Here is an 18,316-nt window from a genome sequence, read left to right on the forward strand (position 1 = left end):
AAAAAGCCATCTGCTTGATGTGTGCTGTAGACTGTGTATTTTTTTGATACGGCGTGTGACGTTAGTATTCAAAGCATTTGATATCTGTGAGGGCAATCCTTATTACAGTGTAAGAATACAATTAGTATATGCAGCAAAAAAACAACAAAAAAACCCCTTTAGATGTGTTCTTTAGCCACCGAAAAGGACATTAACGCTGACATTTACTTCCATTTATACGCTTTTTCATAATATTATGCATTTTATAGCTTTGACGGTGCCCCAAGGCACCACTCAAAGTCTTCCTGCAGTAAAACACACTAAAACTGCTGATGCTGAAAATGACAGCAGCACACATATAATTCAGAAAAAAAAGAAGAAAAAAAAAAAATCCAAGACAGGAACCCTCAATGAATTGTTTTTATTAACTCCCTCATTTAGAAAACACAAATGCACCAAACGATATCATACATGCACAGCTTCAGCATATCAAGATCAGCTGATGACTTTTCAATGTGAAAACGCTGCTGCCACGATCTCACGGAGATCACCTCGACATGAACATATTGAGGAGTCACGACAGAAAGGCCAAGCGTTGTAACCCAGAGCTGTAATCGTAAAGTCTGTACGCACTTATAAATCCAATGAAACTACTCGTACTTGTTTTAGGATCAAATTTGCCTTTTCTGAAAATCGTAAAGCTGTATTAGTATAAAAAGACAAAAAGTACTCGTAAATAATACCACTCGTATTATCCACTGTGCACTGGCCGGCTACCTTGTAACAGGTAGGTGTTTGTGTCACTGCACCAAAAGGCTGTGTGTGATAGCAGCTGCTAGGAAATGTTACTCTCTGCTCATGTATTTTTCAGATTCAGGGTTTGACTGAGAATTACAATTGGAAGCAGCACTGTTTGGTTTCCCGGTTGGGGGAGGGCGGGGACGTTGCTAAAAAAGCCAAACGAAATACATACACTATGTACAGCATCATTTATGAAGGCAAGGGAGATCTCAGCGCACCAACTTTTGATTTAAAAATCTCTGGCTCTTAATTGTTCTGTTAAAAACAACACTTGACCTTTGTGCAGAATCTTTAGGGAAAAAAAACCCAATCAGTAACCATATCAAACATTAAAAAAAAGAAGAAGAAGATCAAAGTCAAACTCAAAACATCTCCACAGTACTGATACGTTACAAAACAGAGGTTGGCAATGCTTCTATGTACCCAAAGACACAAGTTCTTTTTTTTTCAGTTCATATAATCAATAAATTAGCCAGAATAATGCATTTCCTGTGTAAACATCTGTTAGTCTAACAATGTCATTCTGCGATGAAAGAATGTATACAGATTAACCACACGTAGAGCCACGAAAACAACGAAACAGGACTCAAAGACAGCTTCAACACTCATCGGGGAAGTAAACCTTTACATTTAATGTGAGCTTTACCTGCAACATGCACCTGATGTGCCCTTGGATTTAGGTCCCTTTCTGTTTTTTAAATCTTACTTATTCCTTCGCTCCGGGAATCTGCGTTAATTGGAAAGACATTTCAACTCCTCCCTGAGTCAAACTCACTTTTTAAAAATCTCTACCTCCCACATTGACCTTGTTTTGCTCTCGTTCAATGTCCGCAATGCTTCAGTCGCACAAAGCTTTGAACCATAGCACAAGAAATGAGTTTAACCCTCCTCCCCCCTCCAAATAGATAAATGGTTGTCTGAAAGCACTTGTCCATGATGTGGCAGACTAAGGTAATAACCGTGCACAATCATGCTCGTACACATTTACGCACGCACTTTTCATCGTGTCGTCTTGATGAGATTGTCCTGATTTAGTCTTCCCTAAATCCTGATATATTCGCCTTCTGTGAGTGTCATTAGTACCATTACTCCTATGCCCTTTCCCCACAGAAACCCCGCAGGGCTGCTCTAATTTATTAAGATGTTTTAATGTCTGTTAAATCTTGGCACACATCAGGCTTTCCGTTCATCAAGTCAGACTGTTAAATAGACCCCTGTGTCCTGTGCTGACACATTTCAGATCTATCCGCTTCTGCCATCTCAGAGCTATTGAAAGATGAAGTGAAGCAGGTCTGAATACCTGAGCTGCGGGGTTTCGCTGAAATACATAAATAAACAATGACAACACGGACCACATTAAAAAAAACAAACAACCAATACGACTGACAACAAAGGACAGATTCACAGAGTATTAAAAACACAGCTGACCACACATTTAGCCAAATAATGTCTAAGCTGGTGGCTAGATTTCAATGATCAGACTGGCACAATTGGCAGCGCTTTAAACCTCTCGTCCCGACTGCAATGGCTGTGAATATACGCTGACTGGCACTGGCTGTGTGGTCCCAGATGGATGTAGACTGGGGCTGCAACTAATGATTATTTTCGCTATTGATTAATCAGTCAGTTGTATTTCCCATTAATCACTCAGAAAACTGTGAACAATGTATATCCCTCTTACCCAGAGCTCGAGGCAACATCCAAAGATTGCTCATTTTGTTTGTTTCAAAGCTCAAACATATTGGATTTTCTTTTTCATGCCATACATTAAAGACATGAGAGTTCTGGATTCTGATTGGCTACTAGGTGTGTCTTCGCGTCTGGTAACCAGGCAGCTGCTTTATTATAAATGAGCTCATCAGCATTAAACTGGTTTGACAAAATAAGCTTCACTCATGGAGCTTTCAGTCGACATGAGGAGAGAAATGCAGCTGAAATCTTCCAAACAAGCAAAGAGACTCCTTAGCTCAGATTATTTGTGTCATTTCTTTAAACTGTATTACCTTACCTATATAACCCTATCATAGAGATGCTATACCACCCTTGTGCGTGCATTAACAACAGAACCAGTGCCAGGCTCTGTTAGGAAAGAGCAAATTCAACCATGTCGGAAGCATAAGAATTTGTCTTTGACACCGGAGTGAGGTGTAAAATGCAATAATTGTCCAAGAGAGACTTTGAGTCTTTAACTGAAAGTACTGGTAATGTTTCCGTGTAAAAACCAGGTGTTTAACAAATAAAAAACGCGACAGAGAAGTTCAAACCCAGCTTACTTTCTCACCTCCACACGGCTGGCAAATCACAGTGTGAAGTGGGTGTGAAGTGATTGTTGATATTGTCAGTTTAGTCAGATAGAGAAATTTGTTTGTTCCGACTACCTGACGTGCCCCGTCTGATGAAGTAAACAAATAAGTAAGCTTCAGAGGTGCTGGCTGTGAATACTGGACAAAGCCAAGCTGACGGTTGGCTAAGCTATGCTTACGCACTGGTCCCATTGTCAATGTGCTAACATGAGAGTGGTATCAGTCTTCTCTTTTAACCAACCGTGGAAATATCCATTTGAATGTGACATTAGACTCAATGACATTTTGCTTTGCTCCATGCTCTCAAAGGTCAGTAACCAGCGGCCTGTACTACAAAGGAGAGGATTTCTATCCAGGTAACTTCAGGTTAACCCTGGGTTTTCTGTACTGTGAAGGTGGTTCGCTTTTTATCGTCATAGTAACTCATGCTGTGAAGCTAAAGAGGCTTTTGTTCCATTTTAGCAACCAACAGGTATGAAGTCACCTCCTACTGATTGATCAATTCTCCAAAAACAGCATCATGATTCCTGGAACATCCCTCACATCTGTGGATAACAGGAGGGTCAATTTTATTGTTCTGAAAGTGTTAATATGTGATCCTAAAATCCTAAAACAGAGGAGCTACTTGACTATTTTTTATATTTCTTCTTAACTCTCAGACCGTTAAACACCACCAGGACTGCAGCAGAAAGAATAAAACCTAAAACTGTCTTTTAAACATTAATTAAAGGGAATATTCGATTATAATCCATCAGATTCTCCTGTGTTTTAATGATAGAGCTGTGATATCGATAATTCAGTAAAGTTACGCAGTGGGCATTTTTTCAGTCCTGGCTTCAAACAGGCTAAACGCTCACGCTTTCATACAGCGCTTTTAATACTAAACTACTGTACAGCGCTTTTCCTCATGCTGCAGCAACTGTGTTGGTTTCAGACTTCATTTTCTTTTCTTTTCCAATTGCATAGTTTTATCTTCTTTTCTCTGTGATTGGTCAAATGCTGCCAGTGCCAGAGAACGCGCAGATCATTTTGCGAGAACGTGCAGGTTAAACCCTGGGTTGACCTATCAAGTTGATAACCCCTCAGTATGCTTAACTCACTTTGTAGTACAGGGTCCAGGCAAAACCTTTAGCCTAGCGAGATAAAGGAAATACTGCATATTTCAAAAAATTAATGTGAAAACAGGAAAGTGAGATTAGAAAATCGATACAAAAGTAACTAGATCACCCTCTAATTTTGATTTCATATAGTGGTTTGTTGGCAGATCATTGCAATCCCATTCAAAGTTGAATACTGTGGAGGGAAATGTAATAAAAGGTACACCTTGCTGTGTTTTACATCTTAAACAACAAAGTCTCACATCTGAGAAGCTGAAGCCGGTGAACATTTGTCATTATTCTTTGATAAATGACTTCAATGACTGCTGTTTAAGTTCGCTGAAGCACTGGTGCTGGAAAAAAAGGAATTACACTGGCAGTTACACACCTCTGCCGGTACTGCTGTATACAAGCAAATGTAAAATTTGTGAACGCAGAGCAAAGTCAAATCCATCATTCGGCAGACTATAACTAGCGTGAGGCATTAAAACTTTTAGGAGCTTTCATGGTACATTCAGCTCCGCACAATCAAAAGATAAAAGGTAAATGGAGGACAACGGCACTATGAGGTGTTTTATGAGTTTCATCTGGGACACAACCGACTTTTAAAGGATCACGTAAAGATGGAGATGGCTGCAGTATGTTCTGAAACGCTAAGTACCACTAACCAGTGTCTAAAAGTGACGCCGATACAAGAATCTCCAAGGCACGGGCGCAGGTGAATGAACATGTCCCTACTTTCTGATTTTGGAGAGGAGAACTGAAAACTCAGAAATACAAGGAAACAAACAAACAATCATAAACTTCTCTGCAGGGCTTTCTGCAAGGTTCACTGAGACCTTCGTGATAAGAAAAGTGAGGAATAAAATGTTGAGGAAAGCATGTAGCTATCTTAGCAATAACAACGAGAAGGCTGAAACTACTTTGGCACATGAATGGAAGTAAGGCATCTGTATCATTCTAGAGTCAAAAAAGAGTTGAAATGGAGCATTGTTCCCAACCAGCAAAAGTGTCAAAACAGACTTATGTAAGAAGAAAAAAAGCAAGCGTTTACTGTTAATTAAGTGTCTGACAGCACACTCTTCTCTTGTGCTGCTGCATACTTGCAAAATAACACTGGAAAAAAAAATGCGGTACCTTAAAAAAATGCAAGAAAAAAAAAAACCTTGACCACTTTCACAAATTAAAGAAAACAAAACAAAACAAGAGCCAATAGTGAATGCTGAAAAACAGAGCAGAGTCTGTTTGTGTCACAACGATGACCTGAATGAGGATATTGCGATGGTGAGGAACAGGGAGAGGGGGGAGATCTCCACACTCCAGGCTCTGGAGCCACGGGCGCTCATACCTGGGATACAAGAAAAACAAGGTAAAAGCACCGTGGCTGACATCCGTCTGAAATACACATTTCTAACCCAAAGTTTCAATTCTCTGCTCTGTCAGCTGCTGAGAATAACACGCTTAGGTTGTCAAAACATAAAATATGCATGCTGATGTTTCATGGGGTTACTTAAAATGTGGTGCAAACTCATTTGTGTGCTGGCTTTTAAGTGCATGGGTAAAAAATGTATTAGAGGAAGTGAGTGTAAAGGACCCAGAACACTGATGCAGTTTGCTTATATCGCTGCTTTCTCACTACATAATATACTTGATAAAAATGACTCTGCCAGACAGCGCGTTTCCTGCTTCTCTGGGAATGATGAGCCCATTTAACAAAAAAAACCCATGTTGAATTTTACCTCTTTGAACTGCTGTTTTCAGGGATACGACACAAAAGTTCAACAATGCAAAGTAGCATTTAGGGCAGGGGAACAGCCCCCACTGGAGTCCCACAGGACACCAATAGCATCTAGCCAAAGCGAGTCTGTGACAGAGATGGATTGTGTTGCATATTTCAGCAAACTATAAGCGCAGAAGAGCGCAGCGGGGGTGGGCTGGGGCCTTGTGTAAGGGTGGGTCAGGGGAGGACAAAATGTCCCTGTCAGATTGACAGTGTTAAGTGACTTTGTTTACAAAAAAGAAAGAAAAAGGTCCCAGTGAATTCATATGTCAAATTTTGGCATTTGTCTATGTTCCTCTGGAGTATGAGACCAGCATATTTTAAAGGGAAGGGCATGAGGAAAACTCAAATTATTCTTCAGCCTTCCGTTTTTGACCATTTAACCGCTGCAACTTCACAAAACATGAACACCGAGCTTACTTAGCTGGTGGATTCGTATGGGATCTGATGCCGGCCCTAGTCCTCCTTCACTCAGTGTCTGCACAAAGATGATGTACTCCTCATCGTCCTCAGGGAGGGTCAGCTCTGCTGTTGCATTGACCGTTGTGAGTGTGATTACCTCTTTGTGTCGCTGCCTATGGTATGACAGCTGAAAGGGGACCACAAACAAGGTTGTAAATATGTTTTCTAACACCATGACAACTTCAAACGCATAAGCTTCGTGGTTACCCAGTGTACCAAGTTCCCATGAAAGCAACTGAGAAAGTAAAACTCACTTGATAGCCCAAAACTTCTGATTCTGATTCCATTGCCACCACGGGTTCCCAGTACACAGACAGCTGAGAGCCCATTAGGTTCCATCCCACATTCATTGGCGGCTGGGAAGGTGCTGCGTGATATAAAAATTATTAACAATTTTATATCAGTGCAGAAACATTAGTGTCACATTGGTGTATAATCCCAATTTCAAAAATTTGGGACACTGTGTAAAATATAAATAAAAACCAATAGTGTATTCACAATAAAACAAGGCAAACATAACAGATAATTAAACTGAGACATTTTAATATTTCATAAAATATAATAGCTCATTTTGAATTTGATGGCAACAACACATCACATCAAAGTTGGGAAAGTAAGTGATATTAAAAAGAAACGGCTAAACAGGTTTATGAGCAACAGTTCAGTGACATGACTGGGTATAAAAGGAGCATCTTAAAGAGGCAGAGCTCCTCTAAAGTAAAGATAGACAGAGGTTCATTAATCTGGAAAAAAACGTGTGTCTGCAAATTGTGGAACAATTTCAGAATGATGTTTGTCAAATTGTTAGGACTTTGAAAATCTCATCATCTGCGGTACATGGTGTCATGAAAGATTCGGGGAATCTGAAGAAATCTCTGTGTGCAAAGGATAAGGACAAAAATCAACACTGCATGCATGTGATCTTCGCTCCCTCAGGCAACGCTGCACTAAAATCAGGCATGATTTAGTCATGGAAATCACAGCATGGGCTCAGGAACACTTCCAGAAATTGTCTGTGAGCACAGTTCGCTGTGCAGGTTAAAGCTTTATCATGCAAAGAAGCTGTATGTGAACACGATCCAGAAGCATCTTCCCTGGAAAACTGTTCTGTGGTGAGACAAACTGAAATCCGAAAATCTTTCTGCAAAACATGGACACTACGCCCCCAGATTAAAAAGGAGAGGGATGATCAGTGATGGTATGGGGCTGCGTTTGGTGCCCATGGAATTGTCAGCTTGTTCATCTGGAAAGGCACCATCAATGCTAAAAGGCATGTACAGTTTTCAGAGCATCTGGAGCTACAGTACGTGTTTTAGTATACTATTCCAACAACATGGCATTGCAGTAGGAGAATCTGGGTGCTGAACTGACCTGCCAAGTGAAAACATCTGGTACAACCTGAAATGAAATATGCGACAAAGAAGACCCAGAAGTGCTGAGCGCCTCGAATCTTATATCAGACAAGAATAGGACAACATCAGTCCAGCAGCTTCTCTCCTCAGTTCCCAGACATTTATGGACTGTTGTTAAAAGAAGACAGGATGCTACACAGTAGTAAACATGGCCCTGTCACAACTTTTTTGAGACTTATTTCTGCTGTCAAATTCAAAATGAGCTAATATTTTTTCATTTTAAACTTTTGATATGACTTCTATGTTCTGCTGTGTACTAAATATGAGTTTATTGGAATTAGCTAACCATTGCATTCTGCTTTTATTTGCATTTTAAACAGCACCCCAACTTGGTGAGATTGAACAAGAAAGATTTTATTTCACTTAAAGGATAACACAACTTTAAAAAGATTGAATTAAATACTATTATTATATGACACTAATCTTTGCCCAGTTTGGAAGTACAAATAAAGTGTGGATAAAAGCAGAATGGAACCAGTTCACTTTAAGGTGAATTGCTTTGCAGCTTCAAAATCATTTTGATGCTACACTGATCTGTTAAATGGCAGGTGGCATCTGTTTAATCCCCACTCCCCGACTACAATGCCCATTTTGGCAGTTAGTAAATTCAGTGAGAGGGTAACACCTCCTGGGAAATGCAAGTTGCCAAGGATAATAAAGGCAAAGCCCTGCAGATTGTGACTACTGAGGACACAAGGCCCTCGTCAAGGGACTGACAGATCAAGGTCCGGTTGCATAGAGTCAAGAGGAAGCAGTGTGCTTGGAAGCAGAAAAGATATAAGCGGGTCAGGCTGATGACTAAGCTAAAGGCTAACAAAACCATGTTGGCTATTCCTTCGGGGGGTTTTTTGGAGGCAACTTTTGCTCACAGGGCATTAAATCAGACCTGCTTCAGCTCTTGTACAAAGCAAACTAATGGTGTATAAAACAGCTTTATTCGGGTTAAGCACGCTAATCTGCCTCCTGCTGCTGACTTGAAATTGTCGGCACTGAGATGAAGACTCTGTGTTTGTTACATGAACTGTTGCTAGTCTGTGTTCCAGGACGTCTCTAACCACTGCTCAACAAATCTTCATATTCTGCTTTAAATTGAAACTACTATGTCAAATGTGGTAAATGAGATGCCTTACTGTTTTTGAATAATATGCGATCATTATGAATTTAATGTGTTTTTAAAGATTCGCAACAGGGCAACGTTTGCCACTACATCTCCTTTTAACAACACTTTGCAAGCATTTGGGAATAAAGGGAGACGGCAGTCTTAAGAAAGATATGTTTTTTATATTTTTTGCATTAAATAGAAATCAGCTGCTCGACAGCTCTGCGCCTCGATTGTTTGCTATGTGATAAAATATGCCATCAACCTGGGAGGGACTACAGATTAAAACGAGTCTATGTGGCTAAATCTGGAATATTTACATGATGAATTTAGGTGCTCATAGAGAAGTACAAGCTACTCACGCTATGTACGTGGACATGCATTTTTTGCATGCAGTGAAGAACCATGTCTATTTTGAATGCAGTGATACCCGAGGGCCTGCAGAGCATGGTGCTATCCAAACTGGTTTTCAGCCCTCTTCCCCTGCACACAAAGATTTCTCTGGGTTCTCTTAATCTTTTAATATTTTGTCCCGTCGATGATGAAATCCCCAAAGGCTTTACAATTTTACACGGAGTGATAAAACCCTCCCTATCTTTACATCCTCTCTGGGACTTTCCTTTTATATTTTTTTGATCTAACTTTTTTGGCACGTGTTCCTGTGAAAAAGACCATATTTTTTCACAACAATACAATCTCTCAGATTTAGCCTTTTATATTTGCATAGTTATCCTTTACATGCATTCTGTTTTTGTAACGCTGCACTGCGTTACTGGACTTGTGTGACTTCTGAGGATGCGGACACGTTTCAACACATGCTAGATTTCCCCAGCATTATTGGAAAAGCTAAGAATAGACTTCAATTAAACCACTAAACGTTTCCACCTCTGAATTCTAAGCAGTGTAGTCACAAAAATCAAACCCTTGAGCAGCAGTATTGTGTGCCGCAACTTACGTGGCTTTTTTGTGGTGACATTGATTGCAGGGAGGAATGGGCTAGTGCCTGCTGTATTGAAGGCGCTGACTGTTAGGAAATACTGTGTATTTCCTGCCAAGCCACTCACTGTGGCCGAGGTTTGGTTCCAAGGCACTCTAACTTTCCCCATGGTCTCTGGTTTAGTGTCATCTTCCCAGTAAGCCACCTATTTTCAGAAAGAGAGCACGTCATTCGGGATAGAAGGCTTTGGATTGGAGCAAAATGTGTACATCTGTACTTTATGTGCTTTCTAGCCCATGTGGCATAAAAGGATGCTTGTAAATACGCTACATTTGATGTCTTGAAAGAACTGTCATAATTTTAAATAAAAGGCTTTGATTGTATTCTCTGAAGAAAGATCACAGTTTTCTTTTACCTTTCCAGCTGGATATTTGATATCTCACATTACAAATCCTTACAGCTCCTAGAAACGGTTTAAAATGTACATACATTCGAACATAGATGAATGATTAGTCCCCTCACTGATTAATTAACATATATTAATTGCCAAAAAATAATAAAAATATTCAGTGTAAAAGTGTTTTTCCAGCAAACACCAAAAAGAGAAAAGCAGCAAATACTCCCAAGTGTGGAGCAGGGAACTATAAAGCCTCTGTACTTAATGACTGAAACTATTCATTGATATTAAATTGCCAATCAATTCTTTTGATTGTTGCTTGACTATCTAATTGTTTCAACAATACCTCATGGCTTTGTAATGTGGCAATATTTTTTTCTTTAATGGAACGCTGCCTGATTAAAAATGGCTTTTAAACAGTTATGCTACAGATCGAGTGCCAGCAAAATGTATTTAAAATAAACGTAAGAGATTTTTGTTATTATCCAAACCATTAGCCTGGAAATAAATGATCCCAAATGAAATCCTTTTTTAGCAGTCATTCACTTTTCCGTCATCATTATTCAGTGTCTAATATCATAGAAGCAGCTCAGATATAAACAGCAAAAAAAAAAAAAAAAAAGAGTAAAAAAAGAAATCTACTTTCGCAGATGGAGTTATGGAAACAACTTTGACTTTATTGAGCAAAAGAATAACAACATCTTTCATTAAAGCTCTTTGATCATCCTGATTATTCCATCAGAGGTATGTGGACGAGGCAATCAGGGTGTCCTAGTTTTTAAAGGTAAGACGGGATGAAATCAGCAGTTCCTGGTTTGAAGTGTAACAGTTTAATGTTTTACTCAGAGGAAAGTAAAAACACACCACATCTAGACCCGTGTTGCTGCTGTGCTGTGCTGTGCTCCATGCATTTCCAGTGTAGCATTTCCCAGTGCCGTGACACGAGGCCCGATATTGCTATCATGATATCCCATGAATGACAGCAACATGAAAAGGCATGTGGCCAGGCAATTTTCTTTTGTTCTCTTGAAAACGCTTTGACATGTTTTCCTGTCGTGTTGCCACAAAGAACTGTATAATTTTGGCAATAACAGTCGGCCAAGTGAAACAGCCATTTCCATGGCGACGCAGAGTTTGGAAGTGATGGTTTTGAGGTACAACAGGGGTTGATGGTGAGCATTTGAATCGTGTTGCTTGTGAGAATGTGTGTGTGATTTCTATTTCCATTTAAAAGAGTAAAATGTACCTCATAGCCCAGAACCCTTTCAGGGATGAAGGAGAGAGCCTGCCAATTCACCTCAATCTCAGAGGCTGAGACACTTCTGGCCCTAACTCCCGCTGGCTTCTCACTTGGCTCTGAAAACAGACAACGGGAGACTGAGCTGTGCCGCCGTCTTCCAAAAGCACAGAAACGAGCAGAACAAATCTCTTCAATTTTTACATTTATAACTGTGCGCATTCTTTTGATCTCTACTCAGATGAATCATCACACACAGGTGCTGCTGGTAAATTGACTAACACTACACTACACACAGAGACACCCCCACCCCTCCACCCCACACCCTTCAGCATACTGAGAGGTAGCACAGATCTAAATGCCAACCAGTTTTTACTGTGGCGCAGCATTTTAATACAGCGGTGATATTTGGAGGCAATCTGCTGGTTCGTACATAAATGTGTTCCCATGATTTTGTACCTCGTTCATATAAAGATATTTCTGCAGATTTATTTTGCTGCGTGTGTTTTTATCTACCGAGCACTTTTAATCCAATCCAATAAAAAACAAAAAAATCTACTTTGGGGGCTTTGCTCAGATTCCACTCACGTCCACCCTGTTACCTGTCTCCGCAGAGTAGATGGTGACCACGGGGCTGAAGGGACCCTGTCCTTTGCTGTTGTAAGTGCCAACCTTAACGTGAAACGGAGAAAAGGGCGCGATGCTGTCGTTGCGGTACACGTAGCGCGACGCGCCAGGGGCGGAGGTGGCCACGTGAGTCCAGCTAGCTTCTCCGAAGGCGCGGAAAGCGATGATGTAACCAAAGCTCTCACCATTCTGTAGTTCTTCGGGAACAGGCTGAGAGTGAAACACAAAACTATAGTGATATTAAAACATATACAAACCACTCACGTTCACACCACCGCCGGGCTCACGCAGTCACCACCGTCTCTCATAATGTCAAAAAAAGTGCATGACCCACAAATTGCTTTTGCGACCCACCTGATGAAATAAAAGGAGCAGTAAAAATGCCATTTTAAAAACCTGCGCTCATTACCGAGCATCCGTGCAGCTTTTAAAATGAAAAGTTATTCTGTATATAATGAAATGGGAAAACTCCAATGATGAGATAACATAGAAAGTAATGACTTGTACAATGCCAGCACTGTTATTCTTCTATTCGACTCCTTACTGCTATATTTGAGCATTGTAGATTAGTCTGAACAGTAATTCATCACAGATCCGAGACTCACAAATGAGAATATCTGTCAGATTTACTTCTCTGTTGTATACGCTGCCGCTGCCTTACATGCAAGCAATTTGAGAAATTACAGCGACGACAGACTCCCATTGACCCCAAATTTATGACACCCACAAGCAAAACAGAGCAGGTGCTTTGGTTTAGCGAGGAATATTTAGAACCTCGTTCAAGATGAAAACGACACTGACTCCGGGCACTTTGAATAACAGACTAGAGCATAAGACTGATGATTTACCTCCCACGTGATAACCAGTTCATATCTGCTTCCACCACCTCCACCCACATCACCTGGCACTGCATCTGGAACTACAAAACACAGACCATGATCACATTTCAGTATAAAAACACATATATATAAAGCCGCATAAAGGCAAGTTACAGCACAAAAAGGGAAATCAATACGCTGTACCTGCATCCTCTGTCCTGGTCTTCACGGACACTGGGCTGGGTTCTCCGACACCAACGCTGTTTTTTGCCAGTACCCGAAAGTCATATTCAACCCAGGCATTGAGGTCCACCACGGTGGCTGTCAGTGTGTTCCCATCGATTATCTCCGGGACTAAGAATAAAAGAAAACATTGCAGACGGAAGGTCTTTGCAAGAGCCTACATGTATACAAGTGAACAGCTACAACTAAAGCAAGAGAACAATTATGCACACATACACTATTTAAGCAGCGTAGACTGGTCAATAAAGTGTTGAATGCAAGCTGGTTTTGAGTCATGACTGTAGAAGGTGGCTGGAGGATAGCGGATTTCAAAGAACAAAGGACAGTAAGTGGTTTAACTGTCAGCCCTGCTGTGTACAGCGGCGTCTTCCTTGATAGTAACACTGAGGGATCCAATGAAATGCCAATAAAAAACCTACAGCCATTGGCTTGAAACGTGCAATGACATTTGTTCGCTACTTTGGTACAGCACAAACAGCTACAGTGAAAAAGATGACTCCTTGTGGTGTTCTCAAATGTCCATCTATCCATTCATTCTCTTCCTCTTATCCTTGTGAGGCTCACGGGTTGGGGAGGGGTCTGGAGCCTATCTGAGCTACGCTAGGGCGAGAGGCGGGGTACACCCTGGAGAGGTCGCCAGCCTGACGCAGCTTCTCAAATGCATTATACGATTATATGGGCAGGTTGTCAGCAAACAGCTGCCAATGTACAACTCCAGCACATACAGGCCAATGTTAGATATCATAAGTGATTTCTCAGTTGTGTTGATCTCCAGTGTTTTCTCTCCTTTTAGCTTTGCTTTGCTCTCAGCTAATTCCAGAGGGAAACATCTAAGCTTTTTAGATGTGATTTTTTTCCCCCACCGCATTAACAAAGCAGTTGTTTGTTTGTTTTTCTGTGAAATGCAGCCTTTACACCGTTTTTACTTAAATTACAGGACTGTTTTAGCCATAATGAGATTGGATAAAACCAATAAGAGGGAACCAAAACAGGTGCAGTCCAGAAAACCAAAACGAGCTCTGTAGTGCTCAGAAAGTTCTGTGATCAGCATTTGACCTCATCACGTCAATTCATCATGCCCCTGTTTTGTTACAAACAGTTGCAGGATTTGTAAAAATTTGATTACAGGAATTTTACCGTGAAGCAACTCATACTTTCTCATTTAGGTCAAACTTCTATTTTGAATTTTGTAAAAACCTTTTTACATAAAATCTGCACAATATACTTTTAAGTTAAACTCAATTGCCTCAAAAAAGCCTCACACATCCGACAATCCCCTATGAGCAAGCACTAGTTGACAGTGGGAAGGAAGAACTCCCTTTTAACAGGAAGAAACCTCCAACCAACCCAGGCTCAGGAAGGGCCGGCCATCTGCCATGACTGGTAAAAATCTGCCTTTATGCTCACCCCAGCTGATTTATTGTTATTATAACTGTTATTATTTATACTGTTTATTATTATAAGCCTTACCCTTTTTAAGTAAACTAATAAAAACAACTGCAGTATATGCATTCAACCTTTTCTAGACAACTGGACCCAGATCACTAAGAATGCAGAAAAAGCCTGGTATTTGCCTTTTTCATACAAACTCACATTTATAAGAAGAATAAAAAATGAGAGCATATGCACCTATGTTTAAGTTTTCCCACATAAGTACAATGTAAAATGTTTCATTTAATGGAATCTGGTCAAATGAAATTTACTTGATTGCAATGCATTGAGTTTATACCTTAATGATTAATTACTTGAATGAATAAACCTTTCGTTTTGTGCATCTCAGTTGCATTTTAATCAAAATTATTGCTTCATGTTTACTGAGGGTGAAGAACATTTTTTGAGTGTGTTACATTTTGAAAACCTTAGGAAAAAGCTGCAGCTGTGTGTAATGACTGGCTGTCTTTCTCCAAACTCCTCTTGCCTCTTGTCTGTAGTGCCTTTTCTTTCTTTGTTTATTTTCTGCTAGGGTCCTTTTACTCTGAACTTAACAGAGTTGATAGCTTCAGTTATTTTTTCCCATTCAGTGGGTTTGATTCTGTTTGTATTTCCAAAACTGAGGGTACCAAATAAAACACATTCCCTTTTCTCCACTTCTCAGATGAGTGTCTCAGTTTCACATTCTGTGAAATTGCTTGTTTGCTGTTTTGTTTCTTTGCTATGTCCAATAACTTCTGGTGGAAATGGCAATTTTATATGCAAATGATGTTTTCATCCATTCATGGCTGTGGATGGGAGTAGAAATTAGGCTTGTGTAGATGCTTCAGGACCAAGCTGTGACAAAAACAGACTTGACTTGAAAAGATGAAAAGGACGCTGGTGTTGACTTAGCATGAGTACACAGAAGGTCATCGAAGTGGCTAAAATGGAAAAGTACTAATGAAAAAAAATACTGAGCCACCAAAATAAGCCTCATCTCTTTATATTTTTCCTAAGTAGCCAGATTTTCTTGTCATTTTTAAAGTGGTCTTGAACAACAGCTCTCCAGGATTTCAAGTTCTCCACTGGACACTGGCAGATTTTTCACTCTTTTTCAGTTCAGACCTTGCACCTGACCATTTTCATATGTATGTTTTTTTGTTCGTTAAGACACTTATCACTAGCATAAAAAGGCACCTATATCAAGGGATGAACCAGTGTTCTACAGACAACTTGGAAATTCTTTATCGTTAGATAGTTAGACTGTCATAAGAACACATAATTTGTTCTCATTTCTTTAGTTGAATCTCCAAAAAATGCCAAAGATAACAGTTTGACAGGCATCAAATCATATTTTTTGCAGCAACAAGGTGATTCCCAAAGCGCTATTAGCTGAAAACTTGGCATATCTCAATGTGGTGTGCAGAGTGTCCTTAAAAGGACAAGTGGAAGACAAAAGAAGAAGTGGCAGGCCTAAGAAACTATCTACAGTAGACAAACACTATCTGAAAATCATGTCCTTAAGAAACAGGAAAAAAATCCACCAACTGATAGAGGACTTGAGAGATGCATCCTGCCCTTCAGCTGATCCATCTGATTAATCCACATGATTTTGTTTTGTACCAGTAAATAGTTGGTTTTCAAACACATGAAGGTCTCTGTGTGGTGTTTGAAAGTCTTATTTCTAGAGAAAGAACTAGTGACGTAAGTGACTGTGTGATAGTAATAGTATAATAGTAATTGTTTAAAATATTATTTGCAGGTATTTGATTCATTCAGATATTATTCTTATTGTATCTCTTATATTTCTACTGTTCAGCACTTTGGTCAGCCTTGTGTGTTTTTAAAGTGCTATATAAATAAACTATGATGATGATGATATCAGGTTGCAGCAAAGCTGGTGCCAATCCCTGCACAGATCACTGGTACATCACAGGGCCAACAGTTCACACGCTTACATGATCTAATACTTATTTGTCTTTACTGAACAAGTTTGGTCTTAAACTTAACTCCATTCTTGGAGTGTGAATCTTAATCTGCATCTGCTCAGCTCTGTTGAGAATCATTAAAGCGATGGTTGGGACTTCTAGTCAGTCAATCAATCAATCAGTTAAAACAGATTATTATGGACTTCAAAATCTTATTTGGGTTTCTTATGTACCTATTTTCAGTGATATCAACTTTAACAGCAGGAAACTAACCAGGCATATAATTCTTTCTTTCTCTATATTTGACAACAGCATAATAAAACTGGAAATTTTGTTTTTGGTGTGCCACCACAATATTTTTAATGGCTCCCATATGGCCACTCCTATGAAAAAATTCAGGAGGCGTCCCTACAGGTCTTATTGAGACTCTGCAGGTCCAAATGTGACATTTTAGGTTCAAATAGTCATCGATAGGTAAGAAGGAGGTCAACAGTGAGTGTCTATAGCCATCTGCAAAACACAGTGGAGGCTCTGTCACGGTTTGGGGCCAGTGGTGTTGGCGATCTTGTCAAAAATTAATTAAATTATGAACAGAGAAAAGTAAAATTTTGATTCACCATGTAATACCACTTGGAAAGCTTCTGATGGGCTTTTGCAGTTGCCAATGCAGAAAAAATCATACCTGGATTGAAAAACACACAATGAAACACTATCATTTATGGACTGGTCTCCTCAGAACCTCAACAGTGAAGCAAGTGTGGGATCATCTAAAGGTATCTAACATGCAAAGAAGAGCTTTGAATGTCCTTCAAGAAGCCTAGAGAGCTACTCCTGAAGACTACTTAAAGAAATGACAAGAAGGTTTGCCTACAAGAGGCGATCATACCAGATATCAACTTTTAAGCTCATTAGAATTGTACAAACTGTCTTATATTTTCATATATGTTTCCAATTTTCTCAACAACATATGAAAGAATCAGTGATCGCTCAACACTTTTGCACAGTACAGCAGCAAGAAGGACCTTTCACTGTCTTGAGTAAGAACATGAATCCGCACCATCTCTACCCTTTTTTCTAGCTGACCCCATACTCTGACCCACCTGCCAACAGGGGAAGAGAAATAACAGCATTTCCCTGTGGACATCTGTGAATTATCTGAATAATATCTCATGTGCTATAAGATGAAAATTTATCGTCAAGTGCTGTGTCACCTGTGTTAACCCTCTGCCAGCCCACAGTGAAGGGAGTTCGGGTTTGAATGAGGTAATTGGTGATGGGGCTGCCGTTGTCTCTGCCGGGGCTCCACGCCAGCTGGGCTGTACTGTCTGTCACCTCCTCCACCGTCACTGAGTCTGGAGGGCTGGGAGGGCCTGGCTCAATCACAAGAACAGATACTGTGAGGTATTCGCACATGCAGAGGCACAGACGACGCTACAGAATGTGGACGTGAATGTGTATACTCGCACGTTTTGCAAGGAAAACATGACATTTAGTGGCATATAAAGGAAAAGCACACACACACACGCGCATCGGCCAAAATGATATCGCTATATAGCCTTCATATCTTTCAATCAACATCAGCGAGAGAACATTCTGAAAAAAGCTTTCAGCTGAGAAGAGGTAATGCCCTTCACAAAGTATTAAAAGTTAATTCAAGATTTATTCTCCAATATTCACCCAACTTGTAATCCTTCCCTTTCCCCGTAATCCTCCCGGTAATTGATCGATGAAACAGCAGACCTAAGTGGATGCAGGGAGTCAAATTAAAAGGTAAAAGATGAAA

At 40.1% G+C, this 18,316-nt stretch overlaps 1 protein-coding gene across 1 annotated transcript in view; it reads right to left on the reverse strand.

The window, feature by feature from the left end:
* Positions 1-413: 413 nt before the first annotated feature.
* The window catches only part of cntn3a.2 (contactin 3a, tandem duplicate 2), a 42,656-nt gene continuing 24,753 nt past the window's right edge, over positions 414-18,316 (reverse strand). Inside the window, exons 15-23 of the mRNA XM_063464683.1 lie at positions 17,745-17,903; positions 13,154-13,303; positions 12,980-13,050; positions 12,107-12,341; positions 11,514-11,623; positions 9,889-10,075; positions 6,677-6,789; positions 6,381-6,549; positions 414-5,528 (exon numbers count right to left, since the gene is read on the reverse strand). Of these exons, the coding sequence (XP_063320753.1) occupies positions 5,431-5,528; positions 6,381-6,549; positions 6,677-6,789; positions 9,889-10,075; positions 11,514-11,623; positions 12,107-12,341; positions 12,980-13,050; positions 13,154-13,303; positions 17,745-17,903 (1,292 nt within the window). The 3' untranslated portion in view covers positions 414-5,430. The remainder of the gene's footprint in view (positions 5,529-6,380; positions 6,550-6,676; positions 6,790-9,888; positions 10,076-11,513; positions 11,624-12,106; positions 12,342-12,979; positions 13,051-13,153; positions 13,304-17,744; positions 17,904-18,316) is intronic.

The sequence above is a fragment of the Pelmatolapia mariae genome, linkage group LG20 (assembly GCF_036321145.2).
Source record: "Pelmatolapia mariae isolate MD_Pm_ZW linkage group LG20, Pm_UMD_F_2, whole genome shotgun sequence".
NCBI lineage: Eukaryota > Metazoa > Chordata > Actinopteri > Cichliformes > Cichlidae > Pelmatolapia > Pelmatolapia mariae.